Genomic DNA, 27,486 nt, shown 5'->3' on the forward strand with positions numbered 1-27,486 from the left:
ATGGGCAAACACATGCTTGATTTTTATCTTATAATCTAGAGACAATGTATCAGAATAAAAATGTAATGAATTCATACACCTTTTCAAAAAAGAAACCTGATACAGAAGCTGCAATCATTACAACTGATTATCATCAGATGAAATAATTTCCACAAAGCTTGTCTCTCTGGGAGAGATGGGGACAAGGCAAGTGGTCAGGAAGGAAACCCATGTGTTTTTCACCGTGTAGGAAAATGAGTGTTCCACGTTGCTGCATAAATCCTCTACTTCAAATTACTGTCCGAATGCTTTACTGAAACTCCGCTTCTGGCCTTTGTTTTGGGATCTGTTACTTTTGTTGCCACCTCCTGATCGCTGTCCTCTGAAGCCTCGATTTCCTTCCCGCTGTCCCCTGAAGTTTCTGTTTCCTTCCCGCTGTCCTCTAAAGCGACTGCCTTCCCGCTGTCCCCGGAACCCTCGACTGCCTTCTCGCTGCCCTCGGAAGCCTCGATATCCTTCCCGTGGTCCTTCCAGCTCTGGCTGCTCTGTGGCCACCGAGAGCTGCCAGCGCCGTGAATCATGCCATTTTTCCTGTAGAGAGACGGTCGTCTTTTTACCTGCTCTGATTTTTACTGGATTCGGTTATCAAAAAAAAACAGAAAAACCTTTTTTTTTTTTTTTTTGGCTTTTTCTCTAAAGAAAAACCTGACTGATAACCTAAGTATTTAAAAGGTCACTGGTTAGAAAAAATACCACCTTCATGGCCCGAAAGCCAGTCCTGGCAGTGTAAGAGAGTTTCACTATGAGAGGTACCTTCATCACTGTATCATTTATTCAATTCAATTACTCCCGGGTATCCACAGCTATCAATCAGAGAGTAAAACATGCAAATAAACCACATATAAACCCATTTCTCACAGCAGTACTGAATGAAGATCTAGAAATTTTAAAAATGTCTATGTAAGCCCCATACAACATACACAGGGAATAAAAGCTAGATGTTGTGCACCAGAAAGGAAAGAAGGAAAATAGGCAGGCTGAGTAAGAAAACTATCAGAGTAAAAAGGCTAGGAGAAAAAACACTAAAATTCATTAATTCTAATTGTCTTTTAGAAAAGGGGCTAGAGCTATTGTTTCTCTTTCCATTATTCTGTATTTTCAGCAATGAACACATTTTCTAAAAAGGATTTTCCTTCCCTCCCTCCCTCCCTCTTTTTCTTCTGAGAAAGAACATGAGCAAGGGGAGGGAGGAAGGGAAAGAATCCCAAGCAGACTCTGAGCTGAGAGCCTTACACGGGGCTCAAGCCCATGACCCCAAGATCATGACCCAAGCCCAAGTCAAGAGTCAGATGCTCAACCAACTGAACCACCCAGGCGCCCCAGTAATGAACATTTCATAATTTAAATATTCAAAACCCAAGAGATAGGAATACCTGTATTTCTGTTACTGCTGCAGTAGGGACATCAAAGCAAACACCCTAAAAATCAAAACAAATGCAAGTTAATCCAGTCTTTCAGCAGAACTGTATATGTACATTAAGTGATATTCCAAAAGACCAGGTATTAACATGAAAAATCAGAAACAAAGACTTCCAGTATTAATTTTTGATAAACTTTAGAATAAGACCAATAAATTATACCTCCCAAAGGCACAACAGCAAAAACTCAAGGATATCTGGGACTCAAATATCCTCAAAAAAGGACTCAAAATGACTCACAACTGACCAGAGATCATTCTTGGCTATCACACTTTGATAATTCCTCAAGCAGCTATAAGCTACGTTTTAGAGCTGAGGAAACAGAGGTTTGGAGAAGCTGACTTATCAAAGGTCCCCAGCTCATAAGCAGAGCAGGTTTTAAAAATCTGGTCAGTATGGCTCCAAAACCAATGGTATACGTTAAAATACGCTGCCTTCCATAAGAAAGTATCTTTAGGATGACCTACTAAAAGTAGAAAAATAAATGATTTTTTTTTTTTTTTTCAAGAGAAAGGGAGGGAGGGGGGAATGGGTGAAGGAGAGAGAGAGAGAATCTTAAGCAGGCTCCACACCCAGCAGGGAGCCCAATGCGGGGCTTGATCTCATGACCCTGAGATCACGATCAGAGTTGAAACCAAGAGCTGGACACTTAACCAACTGAGCTACCCAGGAGCTCCCAAATAATTATCTTCTATTGTTACTTTTCTAGTTTTTCACAATTCATCCTGCTATAAAAAAGTTTCTTAAAAAAATTAGGGGCATCTGGGTGGCTCAGTCAGTCAGGTGTCTGCCTTCGGCTCAGACCATGATCCTGCGGTCCCGAGATCAAGTCCCACATCTGGCTCCCTGCTCAGTGGGGAGTCTCCTTCTCCCTCTTCCTCTCCCCCAACTCATGCTCTCTCCCAAAAAAAAAAAAAAAAAATTTTATTTGAGATAGAGAGAGCATGAGCAGGGTGAAGGGCAGAGGGAGAAGTGACCCCCTACTGAGCAGAGAGCCTGACATGGGACTCGATCCTGGGACTCCAGGATCATGACCTGTGCCAAATGCAGACTCTTAATTGACTTCTGCCACCCAGGTGCCACTCCCTCCCCCGCCAAAAAAAACTTAAAAAAAAAAAAAAAGTTAAAACACTTTATAGGACAGTAGCTGTGCCATCACCTCCAATTAAGGAGATCCTATTTCTTGGTCTTCACAAATGTAACTGAACTACCCTGCATGTCACAGGCACTCCTCCCCCCTGGCTGCCTTTAGTTAAAATATTTTGTGAGGAACACCTCATTTCTATCCAATTATAACCCCAGGTAACATGAGATACTGATGGACTGTGCAATTAGTGGGATTCTTCATTCACCTATTTTTTTTTAAGTTTATTTATTTATTACATCTACACCCAATGTGGGGCTTGAACTAACGACCCTAAGATCAAGAGTCGCGTGCTCTACCAACTGAGCCAGCCAGGCGCCCCTTCACATATTTACTAAGTATTTAACACCAGGCACTCAGTGGAGTACAACGATAACTAGAAAATTGTTTTTGCCCATGAGTACATCAGAGTGTTCTTGAGGCTCTCAGTCAGAAAGCAAGCTCAGCAAGGTAAGATTTAGCTCAATAAAGGCATGCCCTACAGACGCTGAAGTCCAGATAAAGATGGCCCAACTCCACTGTGTGGCCAGGGAAGCTTCACAGGGAGACTTAGGGCCAAGCCACGTCGAAAAGGATAACGTGGAGGAAAGAGAGACCGTAAACACTGGGTTGAGCCTACACTTAGGATGACGGAAAGCAAGGTGTGCTTGGCACAGCTGGAGTAGAGGGTACTGGCAGTGAGGACACAGAGAGGAAGCTGGTCAGGGGAGCAGAAGCCAGCTCGTGGAGACTCCTATCCTCCATGTGAAAGCTGAGACTAACTCATACAGTATATGGAGTGGCTTAAGGAGATGAACACAGACATGCAGCCAGCTGACGATACACCTGATCTGGTTCACTAGGCCAGTGGCTCACAAAATATAGTCCACGAAGTCCTGGAAACCTGAGATCTTTCGGGGAGGTTCCACAAAGTCAAAACTATTTTCATAACAATACGAAAATGTTAGGTGTCCTCTCCACTTGCCTTCTCTCACAAGCACCCAGTGGAGTTTCCCAGACACTGTATTACATGTGATGGTGTCACTGCTCTGATGGCTAATGGAACGAAAGGCTTAGGTTTTAGAGCTCCAGTTTTAATTTCTGATACTGTAAACATTAACAGATATAACCCACAAAAACAAAAGCTTTTTGGGATCCCCAACATTTATTAAGCACATAAAGGGGTCAGGATACCAAAATGTTTGGGAACTGCTGTGCTTATGCATACCACTAACTGAGAGCAGGACTCGAAAGAAAGAACATCAGGTTCAGAAGGCAAGATTTTAAATTTCAGCTTTGAATTAAAGATTTTGCATTCAATTTTGAATAACTTTCAATTGCCTAATAACCCCAGCTGGATAGAAATCGTCACGGAATCGGCTGGATATTCATGTCTGGCACGTCGTGCATAGGTCAGGGTAGAAATACAGATGGGGTAGCTGTCAGTGACTTAGTGGCAACTGAAGGTCATGGATGACATGCCCAGAGAAGACTATCTAGACAGCAGAAAGATGCAGCACCCCCACAGAACAGGGAGAAGCCTCCATTTGGTGCTTTATCAGCCACAGTAAGCTACTGAACCAAAGCAAGGTCACAACAGAGGCCCCAACGTTCCTTACCTGCTTTCCTTTGAGAAAAACCATTCCTTTCACTTTGGAATCAATATCCTCACTCAGCTGCTCTTTAAGCTCTTTCCAAGCATAACTAATGTTTGGCATTTCAATTGAGCATCGTAAGATCATGGTCACAAAGCCCTTACAGAAGAAAGGGGAACAAAAATCAGTCTCAAAAACAAACCTAACTGATAAAAAAAAATTACCCTCATGTTTCTAAAATATTTCCAGAAAAGTTCTTCCTAAAAGCCTATACCCCTCCACCGACACATACACACAAATTAGTACCAGTAAAACTGGGGAACTCAGAATAAAATGGATGCATTGTGTCAGTGTTAGTACCAACCCAGCTGTGATATTACAGCTTTGCGAGATGTTACTGTGAGGGGGAAACTAGGCAAAGTGTAAAAGGGATCTCCTCGCTCTGTTATCTCTTAAAACTACGTGTAAACCTAAAATTATCTCAAAAATTTCATTAAAAAAATTTCATTTAAGGGACGCCTGGGTGGCTCAGTTGGTTAGGCCGCTGCCTTCGGCTCAGGTCATGATCCCAGCGTCCTGGGATCGAGTCCCACATCTGGCTCCTTGCTCAGCAGGGAGCCTGCTTCTCTCACTGCCTCTGCCTGCCTCTCTGCCTGCTTGTGTGTACTCTCTCTCTGACAAATAAATAAATAAAATCTTTAAAAAAAAAAAAAAAATTTAAAAAAAAAAATTTCATTTAAGGAAAAATCATTTATCTTTCTAAGTTTCTAGGGAGATTGGATAAATGTATCATATGCATTTATGTGTTTATATGGTTGGGGTTTTTCTTTCAGGATTAAAATATTGACATGTAATCCACATACCATAACATTCATCATTTTGAAGTATACAGTTCAGGGATTTTTAGTATATTCACAAGGTTTCAACCATCACCACTATCTAGAATTCCAAAATATTTCATTACCCCAAAAAGAAACCACATACCCATCCACACTCAATGTCATTCCCCCTTAACTGAGACACTGAAAACTACGAATCTACTTTCTATCCTTACAGGATTTATTTATATACATCTATCTTCATACAAAAGCTAAAACAATTGAGACGTCTAAGTGAACCCATTCAAACCCTGCTCACACTCAAAATACCAAGGGTCAGAGTTTGACAGAAGTCTTACTGCGTCTGAGTTGATCAGAGAGCGCTGGTCTACCGATGTGGCTCCTGAAATATGGGCCAGAGCTGCTGCCAAGGCTTCCACGGCTCCCTTCTCCTCTATCAGTTTCTCTGCTGATTGCTTAAAGTGACTGATGGCAGTGGGAGGCACAGAATCCAAAAGCCTATGGTGTGATTGAGTGTATTTGTTAAGAGAAAGGACAGAAGTGGACAGATTGCATTTTCAAGGCAACAGCATCTCAAGATAAACCAGTAACTTTCAAATCTTTCAGATCTCTAACACATTTTGATGTGAGGTACAGACAGAATCATCACATTTCTGTACAAATAAATCCACTCCTTTGATTATGTCTAATCTGACTTTACTATCAAATAAAAAAAAGTTTCATCCCAAGAAAATAACAGAACAAATATCAGGATGTTCACCAGTGTTAATCATAATACAAAGCAAAAAATGTGCATCGATACTGATTAAATAAACCATGGACTGATAAATAAACCATCGGACTGATTAAATAAACCATGGAACAGATACAACAGAAGTCCACGCTGCCACTGAATGTGTTGTTAATAAACGTTGAACATTTCTTACAATAAGCATGTATTCCTTTTAGAATCAGAAAACACTACAGCTATTTCCATTCTGAAATAAAAGGAAAAAAGACTTCCAAATCACGTTAAAAATGATAGGAACTTTTTATGAGAATACACATTTGTTAGATAGTCACTATTATCTTGGTGATAATAAATGTCACATCTTCAAAGGAGGTCATCCAGGACAAGGATGCACAAGGCCACATGAGGCAGCCTCTTTTGGAAGGGCTGCCCCTCTATAAGACATCTCCAGGCATTTTGTCTCTTTTCTCCTTCCTGGCCACCTAACCCCAAATTTCCTTATCTAGTGTCACAAGGAACCCTGTCTACAGAATTATTTATTTATTTATTTTTAAGATTTTATTTATTTATTTGACAGACAGAGATCACAAGTAGGCAGAGAGGCAGGCAGAGAGAGAGGAAGGGAAGCAGGCTCCCTGCTGAGCAGAGAGCCCAATGCGGGACTCGATCCCAGGACCCCGGGACCACGACCTGAGCCGAAGACAGAGGCTTCAACCCACTGAGCCACCCAGGCACCCTACAGAATTATTTAAATAGGCCATGTGAGGGATGCCCAGGTGGCTCAGTTGTTAAGCATCTGCCTTCGGCTTGGGTCAAGATCCCAGAGTCCTGGGATAAAGTCCCAAATCGGGCTCCCTGCTCAGTGGGGAGTCTGCTTCTACCTCTCCCACTCCCCATGCTTGTGTTCCCTTTCTGGCTGTGTCTCCTCTCTCTGTCAAAATAAATAAATAAAATCTTTTAAAATAAATAAATAAATAGGCCATGTGAAAATAAACTTGAAAATTACTGAGTTATATTATTCTCCTTTGGAGACCTTTCCTGAGCTATTAATTAATATGCCAATGTCTAGCATTTCCTCTAATCATAAACTCCCCCATTTCTATGCCCAGTGCAGAGCCCAATGCAGGGCTTTGAACTCATGACCCCGAGATCAAGACCCAAGCAGAGATGAAGAGAGGATGTGGAGAAAGGGGAACCCTCTTACACTGTTGGTGGGAATCCAAGTTGGTGCAGCCACTTTGGAAAACAGTTTGGAGATTCCTTAAGAAATTAAAAATAGAGCTACCCAATGACCCTGCAATTGCACTACTGGGTATTTACCTCAAAGATACAGATGTAGTGAAAAGAAGGGCCATCTGAACCCAATGTTCATAGCAGCAATGGCCACAGTCACCAAACTGTGGAAAGAGCCAAGATGCCCTTCAACAGACAAATGGATAAAGAAGATATGGTCTGTATATACAATGGAATAGTACACCTCCATCAGAAAGGATGAACACCCATCTTTTGCATCAACATGGACAGGACTAGAGGAAATTATGCTGAGTGAAGTAAGTCAAGCAGAGATAGATAGTCAATTATCATATGGTTTCACTTACTTGTGGAGCATAAGGAATAACACGGAGGACATTAGGAGAAGGAAAGGAAAAGTGAAGGTGGGGGAACCAAAGGGGGAGATGAACCATGAGAGACTGCGGACTCTGAGAAACAAACTGAGGGTTTTGGAAGGGAGGTGGGGAATGGGTGAGCCTGGTGGTGGGTATTAAGGAGGGCATGAATTGCATGGAGTACTGGGTGTGGTGCATAAACAATGAATCGTGGAAAACTGAAAAAATAAAATAAAAATTAAAAAAAAAAAAAAAAAAGAAGAGTGGGCTGCTTAATGGACTGAGCCACCCAGGCGCCCCTCCCCCTATTTTTTAAGGTAAGCATTACACATATTTATAATAGTTATGGAAAAAAGTCGAAAAGTGATGCTCAGACTCAGTGGTTCCTAAGCAGGGAATGTAGGTCACCAGTTGGAAACACTGGAATATAGTCAGCACCTTCTGGTTTTCATAATACCAAGCCCACACACCCCCTCCAGAATACACCACACAGCCAGAGATGCTAAACTAACTATCCTTCAACTTATAGCACAATCCCACCAAATAGTTCTCTTGCCCCCAATGCCAGTGACAAACACTGTTAGTTAATCTAATCTTCACCAACCAGAGGTACCTTAAAAAAATAATTAACTCGTTCCTACCAGTTGGGGGACTAGAATGATGACGACGTGGAATATAATCTCTGGCCCTAAACTCTACCTCCACATGGGAAGCACCCACGCCATATCTAAGGTACGCTTCCTTAAAATGCCCAGACAAACCAAACTATGACTAGTGGTTTCCTTTAGTGAACAGGATTGGGTAGGGATGAGTACAAGTTAGGATTTTTATTTTGTAGAATTTTACTTCAGCACAATGTGAGTATCTGTATAACAAGTAGGTTGTAAATAATTTTGAGAAATAAATAAAATAAAATCCGAAAGACTGAATCTCATTACTGCACAGTCAGGCAATAAATGGAGTAAGCACTAACACAGACCACAGCAGTGGTGGGAAACGTACCTGATGGCATCTTTGCTGGAAGCTTTTATTATCTCTGTTGCAGAAGGAACCCCTATTCGCTTAAATTTAATTCCCTACAAGAAAATGAGCCATAGTTTTAATGTACCATCTGGCCATCAACTGTTTCCACTGAGATTAAATCCCCCAATTTTTTTATATTACCAAACATACTTATTACACATTTAAAAGACAAACTTAAAAAAAAAAAAAACTTTTTTATCTTAGAACGGTTTTAGGTTTATAGAAGAGTTGCAAAGGTACTACTCCACTGAGTTCCTGTACACTACGCACAGAGTCTCCCTATTATTACTGCTACAGTACATTTGTCATAGCTAAGAAACCAATAGGGCCACATCACTATTAACTGAATTCCAAAATTCATTCATATGTCACTAGCTTTTCTATTAATGTCCTTTTTCTGTTCCACTGACACCACAACATCAGTTGTCATGTGTGCTCAGTCTCCACGGATCTGTGGCAGTTTCTGCCTTTTCTTATTTTTCATGCCCCGTGACAGTTTTAAGGAGTGCTGGTCTTAAGGACTGCTGGTCAGTATTTTGAAAAATGCTGTCCCTCACTGTGAGGCTGTCTCTGGTTTTTTGCATGCTTAGACTGAGATTATGGGTTTGGGGGAAGAAAACCAGAGGCAAATCTGTCTCCAATCTGTCTCATCAGGTCATTCTCAAGGCATATGCTTATCCCTGATGTTAACCACAATCACCCAGGCCGGGGAGTGCTTGCCTGCCTTCTGCACAGTAAAGTGCCCGCCTCCTACTCCTTTAGTAAGTCACCAAGTACAGTCAGCTCAAGGGGAAGAGAAGAGATTAATCTGTCGGAAAAATCAGTCTCCTCTGCCCCATTTTAAATTTATCCTTTTGGGGTTTTTTTTTGAAAGATGTATTTACTTATTTGACAGGGGGGCAAAGGGGAAAAGGGAGAGGGAGGGAGAATCCTGAAGCAGACTCCCCACTGAGCCCAACACCAGACTTAATCCCAGGACCCAGAGATCATGACCTGAACCGAAATCCCAAGTCCGGTGCTTAATGGAATGAGCCACCCAAGTGCCGGTATCCTTTTGGCTTTTAAGTAATTCCTATAACCCCTTAATCTGGATTTAAACTATCTGGGGTGTGTTCATGTTATCATTGTCTGAAAACTGCCTTCAAACATAAAAATAGCCCATGTAATTGTAAATATGAGAAAATAAAACCACTGCTTTCAAATGCAAACATGTTTCAAAATGGGGTTTATATTGTAGGACTGTGTATAAAAAACAACATGCAGGCACCTGGGTGGGTCAGCTGGTTAAGCGACTGCCTTCAGCTCAGGTTATGATCCTGGAGTCCTGGGATCGTGTCCCGTATAAGGCTCCCTGCTCAGCAGGGAGTCTGCTTCTCCCTCTGCCTGCCCCTCCCGCCCTCCTGCGCTTTCTCTCTCTCAAATAAATAAAATCTTTAAAAAGAAAAACAACAACAACAATTGCACCTACAAGTTTTCATTTATGGCCACATGCTAGAAATACATACAATTTAAAGTTAATGTAAACTGAATTAAAAAAACAAAGATTGCCTTTAGAATTCAATTCGACATTTGCTGAAAGAAGGCTAAGAAAATAGTTTTACCGCTTTTTGCTCCACTTGTGCTAACTGATATTCTTCCTTGTGCTGATAAAAGCAGATGCAAATCCCCGTCCTTCCAGCTCTACCTGTCCTCCCAGAACGATGAATGTAGGACTCCACGTCCTGTTGAAGTAAAATACATGAGTGACACTGAACAAAAAAAGACAAAGACCTGAGTGGTCTACGCAGAGGCAAGTATGGTGGTTTTATTATGCACGCAGAATGTGAGGTTCCCCAGCATTGCTAAAGTAAAAAATTGTCACAATTTTTAAAATCTCTGTAGCAGTGGTCCCTAACCTATGGGCAAATCTGCAAAAGGCATCTACATAGTGCTATGCTACAGAACCACACATGTAATTTTAACCTTCAATTTTCTAGTAATCCACTAGAAGTTTCAATCGATAACTTAATATATCTCAAAGTTGTATCACCTCAACATGCTATCTACAGGAAACAGCTTATCACTGAGATATTTTACATTTTTTTTAAGTCTTCAAAATCCAGTGTACATAATAGAAAGTTTAAAACATAAAAAATGCCCAACGTGTACTTTCTACCTCAAGCACATGTCAATTCCGACAATTCCCAGAGCCTGACCACTACACGTGGCTGTGGCCATCGTACCGGACAGCACAGCTCGAGAGGCTCCTTTAAACAGCATCTGTGTCACAAACCCATCGGACTGCCTTTGTAAGAATTGGAGCCTCCAGAGTAATCAGGTTACTTTTCTCTATCATTGTAAACAACCTTTTAATCTTGAGGGATCTGCCAATTTGTGGGGATCCTCATGTTGGAAGTGACAGGAACAGAACAGGCTCCTTCAGACCAACATTTATCAACACGAAGCACCGTCCACACTCATGCTTCAGGGCCCTCCCTCAGAGTTCCCATCACCCAGAAAGCCAAGCAGTTCTAACCACGGAGACTATTAACTACAGGCCTTTTTTTCCTTTCGCTATCCTCTAGCTCATGAGTTTATCCTATCCCCACCCTGCCTAAGTCCAACCTATCTTCAAAGTCTACTCAAACACCCCCTGCGTGAGCCTTCCAAAACTCTCTCCAACCAGCAACCATCTTTCCAACCTGTGGCCACTGGCCATGCTTCCACTCAACAGTCAGTTCTGAGGGAAGGACCTCAGAAGAGATTTGTTCTGAAAATCACTGTAGCATCCCAGCACCCAAGAGACAGCTATCACTCACCACGTGAAAGTAAGTGATACAGCCTCCTGTTTGTTTTAGTACCCCAAAACACAGTAAAATCGTAGTACAGAACACTTACCTTTGGTGGAGAACTCTGTACAACCAGATCAACCTCAGGGATGTCTAACCCGCGAGCGGCAACATTGGTTGCAACCAGAACTCCAAAATCACCATTTCTAAAGCCTTTCAAAGTGATTTCTCTCTGCTTCTGAGGAATATCTCCATGTAATGACTGGGCATCCTGCCAAAGAAAGAAACTGGCCTAAGAACACCAGATGCAACAATACAGGACCTATTAGCCTCACACATTAGGCCTCTAAAGATATTTGATATTTGTATTTTGGTGATACTTCCACTGAAAATACAGCAAAAGGAAAAACATGTGCCTGACATGGACAAACCTCAAAATTTTTCCCACTCCGTGGTCATTAAATCAATGTCCAGCTATACTCACTAGATGAAGGACCCCAGACAAGAGTGATCAAATCTACTTTGCCCATGTAGCCTTGGGTGTGAGCCACCCTTTCCTCACCTGTGAGAGGAAACCGACCGATCAGGTGAGCTCTAACATGTAAACAGGGCCTATCAGTTGAAAGAGGCTTTCTCCCTAAAGGAAAGGGAGGGGAAGAACCAACCTGCTTTATGGCCACATTCTGCGACAACTCCTGGGCTTCTTTCTTGGTTTCGCAGAAGATGATAGTGCGCCCCTGAAAACCACTATATACTCGGATCACGTCCCCAATAACTGCTGCCCTTTGAGTCCAGTGGCACTTAATAGCCAGATGCTTATGAGAGAGGGAAAAAAAGATGTATTTAGTGACGCCTACCCGGACCCTGAAATCACCCGCTCAATGCTAGTGGGGCTAGAAGCAATTGTTTAAGCCTAACTAGAGCAGACCACTGCCACCACCATGCAGGGACAACACACACAAGCACACACAAACCACTGAAGCAGAGAGCCATCTCTCTCTCTCTCTCTCTCAAGTCAGTCTTTTTAAAAGGGGGGGTGGGGCTCCTTTAAGAGTCTTTCTCTTGGTTTTGGCTCAGTTCATGATCTCAGGGTTGTGAGATCGAGCTCCACACTCAGCCCTCAGCATGAAGTCTCTCTCCTTCTCTTTCCCCCACCCTGCCCCCAAACTCACTCACTCTAACAAATAAATCTTAAAGAAAAGAAAAAGCAGAGAGTTTTTTTCCCCTTTCTCTGGTTTCTCTATTTCCTTTCTTTTTCCTCCCTCCTTCCCTTCCTTCCTTCGTTTCTCTTTCTCTTTTCAAGTAGGCTTCCTAACACAGAGCCCAACACAGGGCCTGAACCCACGACCCTGAGATCAAGAGTTGGGTGCTCAGGGGTGCCTGGGTGGCTCAGTGGGTTAAAGCCTCTGCCTTCGGCTCAGGTCATGATCCCAGGGTCCTGGGACCGAGCCCCGCATCGGGCTCTCTGCTCGGCAGGGAGCCTGCTTCTCCCTCTCTCTCTGCCTGCCTCTCTGCCTACTCGTGATCTCTGTCTGTGAAATAAACAAATAAAATCTGAAAAAAAAAAAAAAAAAAAAGAGTTGGGTGCTCAACAGACAGAGACACCCAGACAGAGACACCCAGACAGAGACACCCAGAGACACCTCCATTTTCTGAACTAACTAGGAAAATGAAGAAAAAGAAACATCATTCCCTTGATTCCTACAGGAAACCAAGTAACTGGCAAGAGAAAAATTTCTGAATGTTTTGTCCTTTTCTCCACTTAAAAATGTGATTAGTCTGTTAGCCTGTAGGTCTGTCTATTACTTGGATGAAAGTAATTCTATGCTATGGATCCTAAAATGAAAACAGCTTTAACACAAAGTATTAGATTTCTCTGCTGCCCTCAGAGTGTTTAAGTTCTAGGTATAATTTCTTTTTACTTACATAATTCAGACAGATACAGATTCCAAAAGGTTCCGAAGGCGGACTATCAGATTATGAAATTTAGAAAACACACATACCACATACAACTCAAACAGAAACAGATCTTTACTTGGCTTTTCACGTGGATTTAGTATTTATCTGGAAACCAGTGTATATTTGCCAGTCCTAATACCATCACACAGGGAAAACACGACATAGAGTTTATTACTAACTCTAGCAGCTGAATAAATCACTCACCTCTACAGTTATTGCCGTTTTCTGGGTCTTTTTACCAATCAGGTCCACCTGTTCATATGTAGATTTCATGTATTTCTTAGCAACATTATACACCCAATGAGGGCAAGTGGCAGAAAAAAGCAATGTTTGGGGATTGTCTTCTGAATCTTTGGGGGGAAAAAGTCAGTATGAATAACCCAAATCAGCCTACCCATATTCCACCTCACCCAGTTCTTCCAGAATCCATCAACATGCTATAGCGACCATGGGAGGCCACACCAAGCATTGAGGACATAAAAATGAAAGACACAGAGAGTCCTAATGGGCAAAGAAATACTGCCTAAGTCATTGATGTGAAGGAGACTTGAAACACCAAAGGTACTTTAAAGTAATTTTGCTTCCTGACCATTGGCCTTCATGAACCATGAGGGAAATCTGTCTATTATGAGATATAACTAGAAAACATCTGTTCATCAAGCCCAGTAACCAACCAGTTTAGATCACTAAGCAAACAACCTACAATAAACACCAGAATAGATTCTATACTCATCTATACTCTCTAGCATCTCCTCAGTCTTTAGAGTTTCAGCCTATTCATTCTTTAAGGTCAGGTACTAAAAAGCTCCTCTACACCCCCCCCCTTTTTTTTTAAGTTTGCTCTTTGAATGATACTGCATTTTCATATATTTCAAATGGTGGTTTAAGTAGATAGAATCCTTTGGAGAGCAAATTAAGCACGTACATTGAGAAGCACGAACTATTTATACCTTTAAACTCAGTAATTCCATTACTGGACACCCATCCTAAAGAACAAATTCCAAATACTGAGATGTGAAGGATGCTATATGCATAAAAACATCTTTAAGCAGAATTACTTGTATCATCTCAAAATTAAAATATATACATGGAGTTAAATCATAGCACAACCTCTTCATGGGAGTGTTAATGCCAAATTTTTATATGCACGGTAAGATTAAAATTAACATACACACATATGTACGATAGTACAAAGTCAGGAATAAAGAAACCAAAAGCAAAGCACACCAAGCTGGCAGATATGAAATTTTTCTTCTCTTACTTTCCCAAATTTTCCCCATTATAGATATGTCATAAATCATGATTTTTAAAAACTTTAAGTTTTCCTAAATAAAATAAGTCACTCCCCAATTTAAGGTTTCATTTAACATTTAGAAGACCACTTAATCACCGTTCTTCCTCTAAGACCTTCCAGCAGCTCCCTGAATTTGGAGCTTACCTTTCTTGTATGCCACACTTAAAATCTCTTCCACTTGATCAGCAAACCCCATATCCAGCATCTGGTCAACTTCATCCAGGACAACATGCTTAAGTTTGGTGAGATCCAGCTTGCCATTCTGCAGGTGGTCTTTGATACGACCTGGGGTCCCAACCAGGATATCAATCCCATTCCGCATGCGTTCAACTATAAAGAACATCAATTATAAAACATGCTGGGTTTTTAAATCCTTTTATTAGTCCGGGGTACCAGTTAAATACATTTTTATTCTAAAATACTTATTAACCAAAAATACGAGGTAATATGCTAATAAGTATCAAAAATAAAGATACTCAAGGGGAAACTCAAGATAATCTAGGGGGAACAGGTAAGAAGTGACAGTCCAGTGAATTGTGTGACATAACAGAAAAACACGGGGTGCAGGATGGAAGCACCAGGAAAGAAATTACTTCCTTGGTGGTGGAAAGTGCCAAGGTTTCACAAACAAAGTGAGAACGAGGATCTTAAAGAACTTTATGTAAGGTAAGCAGGTATGCAGAGAATGAGAACAGGCAAAAGGGCAAGTATTTCCAGAAGTTTTTCTAGAGATGTTCAGGAAAATGGAGTCCAATAAAATGAGGTGAGAGGATAATGACGCCGCTTTTTGTTGAACTGTCCTTACAATCTAGGGGGTACACTGGGTACTCTATATACATTAGCCAATTCAACCTCTCAACACCATTACCGGATGAGTTTAGTAACCTTGTTTTTTCACATGAGCAAGTGCAGAAAAATCAAGCACCTTGAACTTAAAATTACACTGTGAGCAGAGTCTAGATTCAAACATAGACTTTTCTGATGCCAAAGCCCAGTTCATTTAACCAAAGCTGAGAAGAAATAATCATGAGCTTTACGTGCCAACTGCCACATTTTTAATGCCTTAAATCCTTTCCTGAAATTATTTATCTGCTCTACATAATGAAGTTTCAAGGTCTTGAATTGGTTAAGTAATGGAGTCCTATGATAGAAGCCTGCACTGCAACATTTAGCCCCTGGGCCCAGAAGAAAGAAGGCCCACCTGCAGCAAGAAAGAAACAAAGACCCCAGAAGAGGCAGATTCACCGTCCTTGACAGATAAAAAGAGTAACTCTGAATCGTGACTTTCTAGCGCCAAGGGTCCAAATGGACTCTATTCTCTTAGGTTCAGTAACAGATCTTTATGGCCTTTAGATAAACATAGGTAAGTAATACAAAAATCCAAGTATCTATATGCGGGATTTGACACATCATCGTGTATGACCGTGTTCTGGACCATCTTTAAACAATAATGACAAAGAAAAATGACTAAACCAGGGAAAGCCAGATGTCGAGGTCTGAGAAATCCAACCAGGGCATCCAACAATGGTTGGCATTTTTCCTTCCCTCACTTTTGGATTTACTTACTCTGACCTCCATAGGGAGTTCCACCATAAAAACAAGCCACTGCCAGCTTTCTTGTGATGTCACTGAAGTCTCTGCTTACTTGATTTGCCAACTCCCTCGTGGGTGCAAGAACCAACACCTGGAAAGGAAAAACTAATTATTGAATTCAAAGTACTATGCAGTGTTTGTTTCTTCACAAATCTGGAATTCACCAGAAGGCTCAACTCATCTTACCAAGTATTTTAAAAAATCTATTACATGCTTTGCAACGTACTTTGTGTGGGGAAGGATCATAAATGTAATACAGTCCCTGAAAAACTGACTCAGAAGAAAAGTCTGTGATCCTACCAACCCCAAGGAACATAGGGCCCCAGCATGCCATGCTCCAGGAGCGTTGCACAGAACAGGCCCAAGGAACTGGGAAGTTTTCTGGAGCTGCTACTACTTAAATAGCATTCCAGGAAAGCAACAACTTGAGCAAGGAGTTAACGCTGCTGATAACACGCTTAACTAATCTTTGAGCTTTTACCATCTCAGGCTCTACTAAATGCTTACTATGCATTATTCTCACTTAATTCTCACAAGTTACCTACCCACCTACAATTGTATTGTACAACTGTACCTACAATAAACACACAAAAGATTTTGAACCCAAAAGCTAAGAAGTAAAGCCTAGACTTAAAATCAGATAGTTGGGCTCCAAAACCAATAGCCTGAACCTCTACACTATAGTAAACTGAAAGTAGAACAAAGACAAGTTAAGGCAGGAGCAAAATGATGAGGAGCTTTGAATCCCAGAGCAGTCTGAGTTTGACCCAAGAGGACACACAATATGAAACTACTACAGATCCTTAAGTATGGTAACAGCATGAAACAAGTATGATTTCAGAATATTCACTGATTCATCAGATAATTCATCCAACAGCTACTTACTGAATACCTACTATGTGCCAAGCTGGAATAATTCCCAGTGCTGGAATAATTCCCAGTGCTGGAATAATTCGTTCAACGCTGCATTTGTTTAGAGCAATGAGCAATGAAAGAATGAGGGGTGGCAGGCCAGTAAACAAGTGAGGCGGGGCCTGAAAGTCAAGTGCACAAACCCATAACCAAGAGGAACACATAGGCATTTCAGTGAGGTTAAGGTTTGCCAAATGCCAGGTTCTCCAGAAATGAACGCAACAAGTACCATCTGGACAAGGAAGCTTGGCCTCTTCACCTCTTTGAGTACGTCTCCTTCTACTCATGCCTCTCTACTAAAACTGCTTTCACCATCTAGGTAAAAATGGTCAAAGACACCTGAGCAAACCTGTAAGCCCCAGGGACATCTAATAGTTTAAAGGGACCACAATGAGCATTAATGATATAGGTGATCACAACCATGGGGCAGATTATAGTATTTAAATATACAGGGTTTGTGGCCAACAATCTTAAAAGAACAATCTTGCTTTAACTTCAAATAAAAATCTGTAATAGATTAAAAAAAAGAAAACTTTAAGGAGAACTCAATAAAAAAACTATAGTATATGATGTAAGCAATGCCTAAAAGGTTTTTCTCCTGTGCAGATATGGAGCCTGGGGTCTATGTTAAAGATAGTTACCTGAGGGGCACGGCCTCTTTTCCGGTCCTGCAGTTCTCCCTGAAGCTTCTCAACCAAAGGGATGGCAAAGGAGAATGTCTTCCCAGTTCCTGTCCGTGCCTGTGCAATTAAGTCTTTTCCACTATAGACGTGCTGAAATGTCTTTGCTTGTATAGGAAACAGGAAGGTCACCCCACGGGCTGTGAACAAATTAACCATGTTATCTGACACTGCAGTTCTTAAAATCCTGGCCATGCTTCTGGTCCTGCAGAATTAAGGAATTCTACCTTCTGCTCAATATCTACAAAGTCAGGGGCATCTCGGTGGCTCAGTCATGAAGTGTCTGCCTTCAGCCTGGGTCATGGTCCCAGGGTCCCGGGATCGAGCCCCGCATTGGGCTCTCTGCTCAGCGGGAAGCCTGCCTCTCCCTCTCCCCCTGCTTGTGCTCCCTCTCTCGCTGTGTCTTTCTCTGTCAAAAAAATAAAATCTTTAGGGGCGCCTGGGTGGCTCATTGGGTTAAAGCCTCTGCCTTCGGCTCGGGTCATGATCTTGGGGTCCTGGGATCGAGCCCCGCATCGGGCTCTCTGCTCGGTGGGGAGCCTGCTTCCTCCTCTCTCTCTGCCTGCCTCTCTGCCTGCTTGTGATCTCTCTCTCTCTCTCTCTCTCTCTGTCAAATAAATAAATAAATAAATCTTTAAAGAAAAAAATCAATAAAATAAAAATCTACAAAGTCAGGTTCCAATGCATTCTGGTAGTGAAGAATCTGCTGGACTAAAGAATATCAACAAACTTTAAAACACCAAATTAGAGTTAATATTATTTTAAGAGTTTAGTCACTTGTCAGGAAATCTCATCCGTAGGTCAAGAGAAACCCCCAGATCAGGTGCTCTGCAGTCCAGACTATGCCACACCTGATTCAGGAAACGCCTACTCAAGCGTCTGTGACTAACTAGCTCAGTCACGGGCACACTGCCAGGCTGAGTGCCGCGCAAGGCTGGTATCATGAAGAGATGTTTCACCAAGCGGGAGAGGATAAAAAGAAAATATGAACATGGCAGGAACCATTTACTTGCACCAGTACAATCAGTCCTCACATCTCTGAATACACATACTGGTTTGAATAAAATTGAATCACCTATTTAAGAGGCAGTAAGGAGGGGCGCCTGGGTGGCTTAGTTGGTTAAGCGTCTGTCTTTGGCTCAGGTGATGATCCCAGAGTCCTGAGATTGAGTCTGCATCAGAGCCCCCACATTATCCGGTTCCCTGCTCAGTGGGGAATCTGTTTCTCCCTCTCCCTCTATCCCTCCCCCTCCACTAGTGCTCTCTCACTTTCTCTCTCTCAAATAAATAAAATCTTAAAAAAAAAGGGGGGGGCAGCAAAGCCATCATTAGCACAGTCCTACACTGTGTATACAGATCTACTGCATTGTATGGTTGCATATATTGTCCTTTATCTCAACAAAAACAGTGGAGTACTTCCAAATAAATATTCTAACATTATACAATATTCCCAAAAATATTACCTTTGAGAAGTTTAATAGTCTGTTCAGATATGGGAAAATTAGAGAAAGCTCCTTCTTTTTGTTCCACAGGTACTTCCTATCAAGGAAAGGGCCACAGAAAAAAATCAGTAACTTCACACCTACAGGTAATCATTGAGAAGCCTTCTGAGAAAGAAACAAAAGAACCAATTCTAAAACATCTGCTGTAAGTCAACCAAAAAGGCACAGAAACTCTGGTAGGTAAATCAAGATCCGAAAAGGAAATATAATCTGTAAAACCCTAAGGAAAAAAAATCTATAGCAAATACATACTGTACATATACTATGTGTGGCTAGTGAAGGCAGATTCAGTCTCAACCAAGAACTATTCCGTTGCCAACCCAAAGCAACAATATAGAGTATCCCCCAACCCCTTATCCACAGGGGATTTGTTCTAAGACCCCTGAAACCGTCAGAGGAGTATGGAACCTTTATATATACTATGTTTTTTCCTATACATACCCATGATAAATGTATAAATTAGGCACAATAAGAGACTAACAACAATAATAATAGAACAATTATGTATGTGGGGTCCTGGGGTGGAGCCCTGTGTTGGGCTCCCTGCTCCGCCGGGAGCATGTTTTTCCCTTTCTCCCTCTCCCTCAGCAGCTCACCTGCTGGTGCTTACCCGGGCTCTCTCTCTCTCTCTTCCCCTCTCTCTCTCAAATAAATAACTAAAAAATATTTATAAAATCTCTGTATTTTTACACTTCCCTTGAGATATCCTTTTTGACCTATAGATTATTTACAAATACATAGCTTGCTTTACAAATGTTTCAGAGATTCCTGTTGTTTTTCTATTATTTCCAGTCTGATTACTATTTTCAGGAACAGACTGATTTCAGTTATTTTAAGCTTGGTCAGGGGCTCCTGGCTGGGTCAGTGGATAGAGCATGTGACTTTTGATCTCAGGGTCATGAGTTTGAGCCCCACACTGGGGGCAGAGTTTTTTTCAAAATAGGGTAAATTGGCTTAGTTTTTAACAGGACAGCAAATATAAGCAACAAAGAAGGATGAATTGGGACATCTTTTCCTTTGGCCATTCTTTAATAGAAAGACAGCTGGCAACAAATTCTCATATGCTTCTTCATATGCCCTCATATACATACCCATGATAAATTTATAAATTAGGCACAGTAAGAGACTAGCAACAATAGTAATAGAACAATTATAACAATATACCATAATAAAAATTATGTGACTGTGGTCTCTCTCTCAAAGTATCTTCCTGTGCAACATTTACCCTTCTTGGGATGATGTGAGCTGATAAAATGCCTAAGTGATGAGATGAAGTGAGGTGGATGACACAGGCATGGCGATGCCGCGGCAGGCACTATTAACCTTTTTTGACAGTGTGTCAGGAAGAGAACCATCTGCTCCTGAACACGGTGACAAGAAGTAATGGAAACCCGGGAGAGCAGGTGCCTGGGTGGCTCAGTCGGTTGAGCATCCGACCTTGATCTCAGCTCAGGTCATGATCTCAGGGTTGGGAGATGGAGCCCTGCCTCTGCTCTGTGCTCAGCACGGAGTTGGCTTGAGATTCTCTCTCTCCCTCTGCAACCCCCCCAACCCCACTCATGCTCTTTCTGTATCTCTAACATAAATAAAACCCTAAAAAAAAAAAGGGAAAGGGAAAGGGAAGAAGAGAAAAGAAAAGAAACTGAAACCTAGGAAAGCAAGACGTCAGATCAGGGGGGACTACTGTACTGCTGCACAGGTCATTAACCCTTTTCCACAGCCACATCTTTCACATCCATCCACGGAAAATAAGGAACAAACATTTATGACAAAGTGGTCACTGTGGCATTATTTGAAAGTAAAAAATCTAAATGTCCAATAGCAGAATTAAGTGATTTCTAAACATTTATATGATGGACTATGAAAGCATAAAAATATTTAATATTTAAAAGTGGGGTAAAGTGGTTGAGATTCTCTCTCACTCTCCTTCTGCTCCTCCCCACCACTAGCACACACTCGCTCTCTCTCCCTCTAAAATAAAAATAAGTAAAATCTTAAAAAAAAAACAAAAAACAAAAAGAGTAGAGATCAAGAGTTTCATGCTCTACTGACTAACCCAGCCAGGCACCTCTCGCCCAGTTTTTTTTTTTAAAGATTTTATTTATTTGACAAACAGAAATCACAAGTAGGCAGAGATGCAGGCAGAGAGAGAAAGAGGGGAAGCAGGCTCCCCGCTGAGCAGAGAGCCTGATGCAGGGCTCAATCTCAGGACCCTGGGATCATGACCTGAGCTGAAGGCAGAGGCTTTAACCCACTGAGCCACCCAGGCGCCCCACCCCTCTCCCACTTTTTTTTTTTTAAAAGATTTTATTTTTTATTTGAAAGAGAGAAATCACAAGTAGGCAGAGAGGCAGGCAGAGAGAGAGGAGGAAGCACTCTCCCCGCTGAGCAGAGAGCCTGATGTGGGGCTCTATCCCAGGACCCTGGGATCATGAACTGAGCTGAAGGCAGAGGCTTTAACCCACTGAGCCACCCAGGCAACCCCTCCCACTCCCACTTTTAAATAAAACCAGTAGCATTACCTACTTACTTATCTGAAACAATAATGAAAGATACATTCTACACACTAAAATACAACCTACCTGCTCTACTTCACTGTTACTTTCTTCCCCTGGGGTTTCACTGGAGTTGGAGACAGGTCCAGAATGAGGGAATCCATTCTTCAGTTTGGGGCTTTTCTCTCTAATTTCTCCATTCATTTCCTTTTCTTTCTTCATCTTCTTGGGCTTAGGAGCATCTATTTCTTCTTCAGAAGGTTCTTCACTTTTTACTGCCTTTTTGATTTTAGGAGAAACAACTTTCTTTTCGACGGACTCCTTTGGTTTTTTCACACTTTTGGTTTTAGGAGAAATCATGTTATCCTGAGATGGCTCCTCTTTCTTTTTTGCCTTTTTGGATTTAGGAGAACTCAAGTCAACCTCATTAGACTCGGCTTTCTTTTTAACTTTTTTAGCTTTGGGGGAAATAATTTCTTCCTTTACTTCTGTTGCCTCTTCAGTCTTATTAGATTTTGGCTTCTCTTTTCTACCTTTCTAAAAAAATTAATAAAGAAAATACAAACTACTGAGCAAAGCATGTATACATTTGTAGGATACATCAATTCTGGATTATTTCAAGATCACATAATTATGAAGAACACAATTTGGGGGCATTTTTCAACATCTGTACTTTCACCTTGTAATTAAGTCAAAACACTGCTTTTTAGTACCATTTCTTAGCTATCTGGAAATAAGTACAGTGTATATCAATGATTTCATCAGCTTAGAAAAGAATGCCTCTTGTTATCTATTTATGTTGGTTAAATAAGTTGTCAAGCTTTCATAGGGGATTTGGGGTGGCTCATGGGATCCTCAAGGCTCTAAACTACATACCTATGACTACAGAAAGTATTAAGGCCATATACATCCACAGATGGACAACACATTTCTTTCTCTGTTAGAATTCCTGTACAGGTAAACAGGGATCCATTAATACCTGTCTTGGTTATCTGACAAGTGTAAATGAATTTACAGAGACACTTTACGATCCAAAAATCTATAAAACCCCACAATATATCACCCCATGTGTAAAAGAGATGTATCTAATTTAAGCAGCGGGGGGTGAGGGGAGGCGGGCTTCACTGCAGCAATGGCCAGTCACCAAACTGTGGAAAGAACCAGGATGCCCTTTAATGGACGAATGGATAAAGAAAATATGGTCCATATATACAATGGAGTATTATGCCTCCATCAGAAAGGATTAACACCTAACTTTTGCATCAACATGGATGGAACTGGAAAAGATTATATGAGTGAAATGAGTCAAACAGAGAGTCAATTATCATATGGTTTCACTTACTTGTGGAGCATAAGGAATAATACGGAGGACATTGGGAGACGGAGAGAAGTGAGTTGGGGGAAATCAGAGTGGGGAGACAAACCATGAGAGACTGGACTGAGAAACAAACTGAGGGTTTTGGAGTGGGGGAGAGTGGGGGGGTTGGGTGAGCCTGGTGATAGGTATTATGGAGGGCACATATTGCATGGAGCACTGGGTGTGGTGCATAACAGTGAATTTTGGAACACTGAAAAACTTTTTTTAGATATATAAAAAAGGACATAATTTCATAGTGATCCGAAGGGGCACATGCACCGCAATGTTTATAGCAGCAATGTCCATAATAGCCAAACTATGGAAAGAGCATAGATGTCCATCAACAGACGAATGGATAAAGAAGATGTGAGATAGATACACACACACACACACACACACACACACACACACACACACAATGGAATACTATGCAGCCATCAAAAAATGAAATCTTGCCATTTGCAATGATGTGGATGGAACTAGAGGCTATTATGCTAAGCAAAATCAGAGAAAGGCAATTATCATATGCTCTCATTGATATGAGGAATTTGAGAAACTAGACAGAGAATTATAGGGGAAGGGAGGGAAAAATGAACCAAGACGAAACCAGAGAGGGAGACAAACCATAAAAGACTCTTAATCTCAGGAAACAAACTGAGGGTTGCTGGAGGGGAGAGGGATGAGAGGGAAGGGGTGGCTGGGTGCTGGACACTGGGGAGGATTTGTGCTATGGTGAGCACTGTGGATTGTGTAAGACTGATGAACCACAGGCTTGTATCCCTGAAACAAATGATACATTACATGCTAATAAAAGAAGGAGGGGGAAAAAAAAGGGAAAAAAAGGAGAGAAAAAAAAAAGAGGGAAAAAAAAGGAAAAAAAGGGGGGAAATAGGAAAAAAAATAAAAAAAATAAAAGAAGGAGAAAATTTCAAAAAAAAGGCGGGGGGAGGGGGAGGGTAAGCACCATTACAAGGAAATGGAATGGGTGAAACCTCCAAACTAAACCAAACCCAGGACGATAGCTCCTACCTGAAATGTCTGACTTTTTCCAACTTTTCATAATTAACATAATTAACTTGTTGAAAGTTAATTACTTAGTACTACGGAAACTAAGTAGACAGGTGCTGTAGCCTCTGTTAAAACCTCTCTGAGGGACGCCTGGGTGGCTCAGTTGGTTAAGCAGCTGCCTTCGGCTCAGGTCATGATCCCAGTGTCCTGGGATCGAGTCCCACATCGGGCTGCTTGCTCGGCAGGGAGCCTGCTTCTCCCTCTGCCTCTGCCTGCCACTCTGTCTACTTGTGCTCACTCTCGCTCCTCTCTCTCTCTGACAAATAAATAAAAAAATTTAAAAAAAAAAAAAACTTAAAAATTAAAAAAAAAAAACAAAAAAAAAAACCTCTCTGAAAGGCAAATCCCAGAAGTATGATGACTATTACATTTAGCTAAAATCTGCCCCCTAAAATTTCAGGCCCCACTTCTGCTCTCAAATCATAAATGAGGGTACTCTTTCCCACACGATCATCTTTCAACCGTTTGAAAAATAATCTGATCTCCCCACAAGACTTCAGTTCTTTCACCCTAACCCAGGGGTCTCTTCTGGAATGTAATGGGGTTTGGCTAGGTGTCTCTTCACTTGAGCATTCCACAACTGAATTATCTTCACTGAAGCAGAGCAGGTAAACCAGGACCTCTCCACCTGTGGGGACAAGTCTGTGCTCCCCCGCTTCCTACAACGCCAGAATATTGCTGTTGTAAAAGCTCTCCATCAAAAAGACCCATGCACAGCCAAGGAAAGGGAATTCTAAGTCATGCACCATCGGAATTCAGAAATAATCTTTGTTCTCACTGACTGACCTTATCTCAGAACAGAGAATCGGTCACTAGTTGAATCACTAAGGAAGTAACAGTAAAGATGCAGACAGCAATCAAGGTAACTTAAGACCACTATACACTGCCGACCTCTATCAAAAATACGGTGTACACTCAGCACCACAATACATCTTTGTATTTCCACGGAAAACCTGGTCCATAGACATTAAGGCGAACACTTCATGTTCTAAAGGCTGCTGGCCGGAAAACACTGTACTTCCCTTACTACTCAAGTGTCACCGCAGACGCCGCTCACGTGTGCAGATGGAATTGAAGTGCGGCTATGTCTAGTCCAAAGCTTCAGTCCCTACCTTGACAATTCCCTCCGCACACGCTCACGCCCGGAATCAGGTCAGGGCCTGAGCCAGCAACTTGCGCCCCGACTGCGGGGCACTCAGACTCCCGGACCACGTGCGAGCGTCGCTCAGCGCAGCGCCAGACCGCCCGGGCCGCTCGCTGGGCCCCCGCCCGCGGAGGGCACGGCCCCCTGGCACTCCTGCGGTCGACCCCACGCTGGGCTCCGGACGCGCCAGGTCCGCGTGCGCGCCACGGGCTCCCAGCCCGGCACCCCACCCCGCTCCCGTACCCCGCTCCTCTCAGCGTCCCGGGTCCCGCGGCCCTCGGTGGCACCCTCTCACCTGCTTTCGCGGTACCTCCACTTTTTCCATGGCCGTGTCTGAGTCCAAGTCCGCGTCACTGAGGAGTTTGCCCGGCATCGCTCAGCGCAAGCAATTGCGGCCGACTGGTCAGGTCCACCGCGTGGAGAGGAAGAGACAGTACCACCCGTTTGCAGCGCCCACCTTCGTCACTTCCGGTAGCAAAGCAGTTCCTGCGGAAGCAGAAAGCCCCAGGGAGGCTGGAGCCCACGTGGTCGCCGCAGAGTAGCGGCTGCTCCGGCTGGTGAGGGATGGTGGTGAATTCCCCGCTCACCGCTCCGGGACTTGAAAGCTCGGACTGGGAGGAACCACGAAGGCTGGCAACCGCTGATTCTCCCTAGCCCCGGCCTGTTAAATGACCTGTTGCTTTTACGTGGTGTTCTTCAGTGCTTTGTATTAGATTGCTGCAGTTTGCAAGATCTTTCACGCGCAGACGCGGCAAGTGTGTATTCTTGATCACCTTGTGAAAATGACACCGAGAAGAGACGCCCAGACTCACAAGCCTGGATAAGAACTAGAATTCGGTCGGGCTTTGGTCATTCCTTTATTCGTGCACGTAGACATCCCCTGAGCATTCACTGTGATTGTCAGGTGAGAAGGCTAGGACCCAGTAACGGACAATACACAAAGGGTGTCATCAAGAAACTTTATAGACTGGTGGGAGATGGACGGAGATCAGCTGAAGACACAGGGAGGCACCGGAACCGGCTTTGGGACCAGTAGAAAGGGCCCCCAAACCACACGGACCTCTAGAAGAAAATACAGGGCTCCAAATCTTGCATCTGTGGACAATACACTAATTCAAGGAGTTGAGGGAAAGTGGTCCATTGAATGATCTGTGACAAAGTCGCTAAACTTCTCTGAAGAACTAGTGATCCAAAGAATTGGGAGCCACTTCAACACAAAATCATTTTTGAAAATCAGTTGAAATAGTGCCTGGCTTTGAAAACCTGCAAGTTTTCAAAAAAACCTGCTGGTTCTATGATTTTGCACACATTACTTAATCTGAATCGGATTTTCTTATGCATGAAATGGGGATAACAAACTTACCTCATGGGCTGAGAACATTGAGATAATGAATGAAGAGGGTTTAGTAGTGCCTAACACATAAAGCACGATAAATGAAAGCTATTAAAACTTGTACGTATTTAGAAAGACAGCTTAAAATATAATCATTTTATGACAAAGGAAAATGCTATTAAGTTTTATTTCTGTATTTCATACTATTAGTTTTTACTGCACATTTTTAAATGACAGTTTAAAGGAAAATTTCGTTTCACATAAACTATTGATGTTTCACAGTCTCAGTTTTTAAACAAATTATGTACTACAGCAATGCTTTAACTTATACTCTGATTTCTTTAAGCTAGGAGCCTTGATTTATCCATCTTTGTATCCTGAAGATTTCAAACAGTGCCTGGTACATAGGCACACAGATTGACACTAAATGTTGATTCACCTTTAAAATGGCAATGTTGGGGGCAGGGGCGAGGAAGGAACTCCTTGAGATGAATTTTAGCTATATGTCCAGGCAGGAAAGCAATTCAATTATCCTGGTATTAGGTGTGGGATAAGGGGGAGCAAGCATGAATGCAATCAACCAACTGACAAAAAAAGGCTTAACATTTGGGACTTCAGCATTGTACTTCAGAATTCAGAGTACCTAAGTGAAGGCCCAGTCCCTGCCTCAAGGAACCTCTGTGATACTGCCATGATACTGCTAAAAACAGTATAGGCGCATTTGCATTATCAATAAGAGGGTAAGCCTGGAACACTACTTAATGGAAAATTGTTAGCAAGGCTTACAAACTATGTAAATTCCTTTGTAATATACCTGCACACAGGCATAAGGCCAAAATTTAAGAGGAAGCATGCAAAGGCTCCCTCTGGATTAAAGGCAGCCAAAGGACCATATTAAATCTAGTTATCAGTATAAAATTCAGTAACAAGTGGGAAAAAAATGAGTCTCATATATACATCTGATAGGAAATGTGAAGTTCTGTTTGGATGTTGATTCTGCCAGACCA

At 42.2% G+C, this 27,486-nt stretch overlaps 1 protein-coding gene across 1 annotated transcript; it reads right to left on the bottom strand.

Annotated features, from left to right (window-relative positions):
* DDX21 (DExD-box helicase 21) lies at positions 1-26,390 on the bottom strand. Its single transcript, XM_080822371.1, has 15 exons — positions 25,442-26,390; positions 21,665-22,114; positions 19,044-19,119; positions 17,542-17,720; positions 15,962-16,079; positions 14,540-14,725; positions 13,306-13,451; positions 11,808-11,957; positions 11,252-11,413; positions 9,976-10,095; positions 8,354-8,427; positions 5,353-5,512; positions 4,200-4,334; positions 1,413-1,457; positions 1-570 (listed from the first exon to the last, which is right to left on the bottom strand). Exons 1-15 carry the CDS (start codon positions 25,517-25,519, stop codon positions 274-276), a joined length of 2,376 nt encoding a protein of 791 aa, XP_080678497.1. The 5' UTR covers positions 25,520-26,390; the 3' UTR covers positions 1-273.
* Positions 26,391-27,486: the final 1,096 nt, after the last annotated feature.

The sequence above is a fragment of the Martes martes genome (assembly GCF_963455335.1).
Source record: "Martes martes genome assembly, chromosome: 14".
NCBI classification, from domain to species: Eukaryota; Metazoa; Chordata; class Mammalia; order Carnivora; family Mustelidae; genus Martes; species Martes martes.

What these genes read in the sequence shown, in the direction of transcription:
- DDX21 (XM_080822371.1), bottom strand. Translation starts at nt 25,519, where the DNA reads ATGCCGGGCAAACTCCTCAGTGACGCGGACTTGGACTCAGACACGGCC. An exon ending in AAGTGTGGCATACAAGAAAG is followed by an intron (nt 13,452 to 14,539) that starts GTAAGCTCCAAA and finishes TTCCCCCCAAAG; the next exon opens with ATTCAGAAGACAATCCCCAA. An exon ending in CACAAGTGGAGCAAAAAGCG is followed by an intron (nt 8,428 to 9,975) that starts GTAAAACTATTT and finishes ATTTTCTTGTAG; the next exon opens with GGAATTAAATTTAAGCGAAT.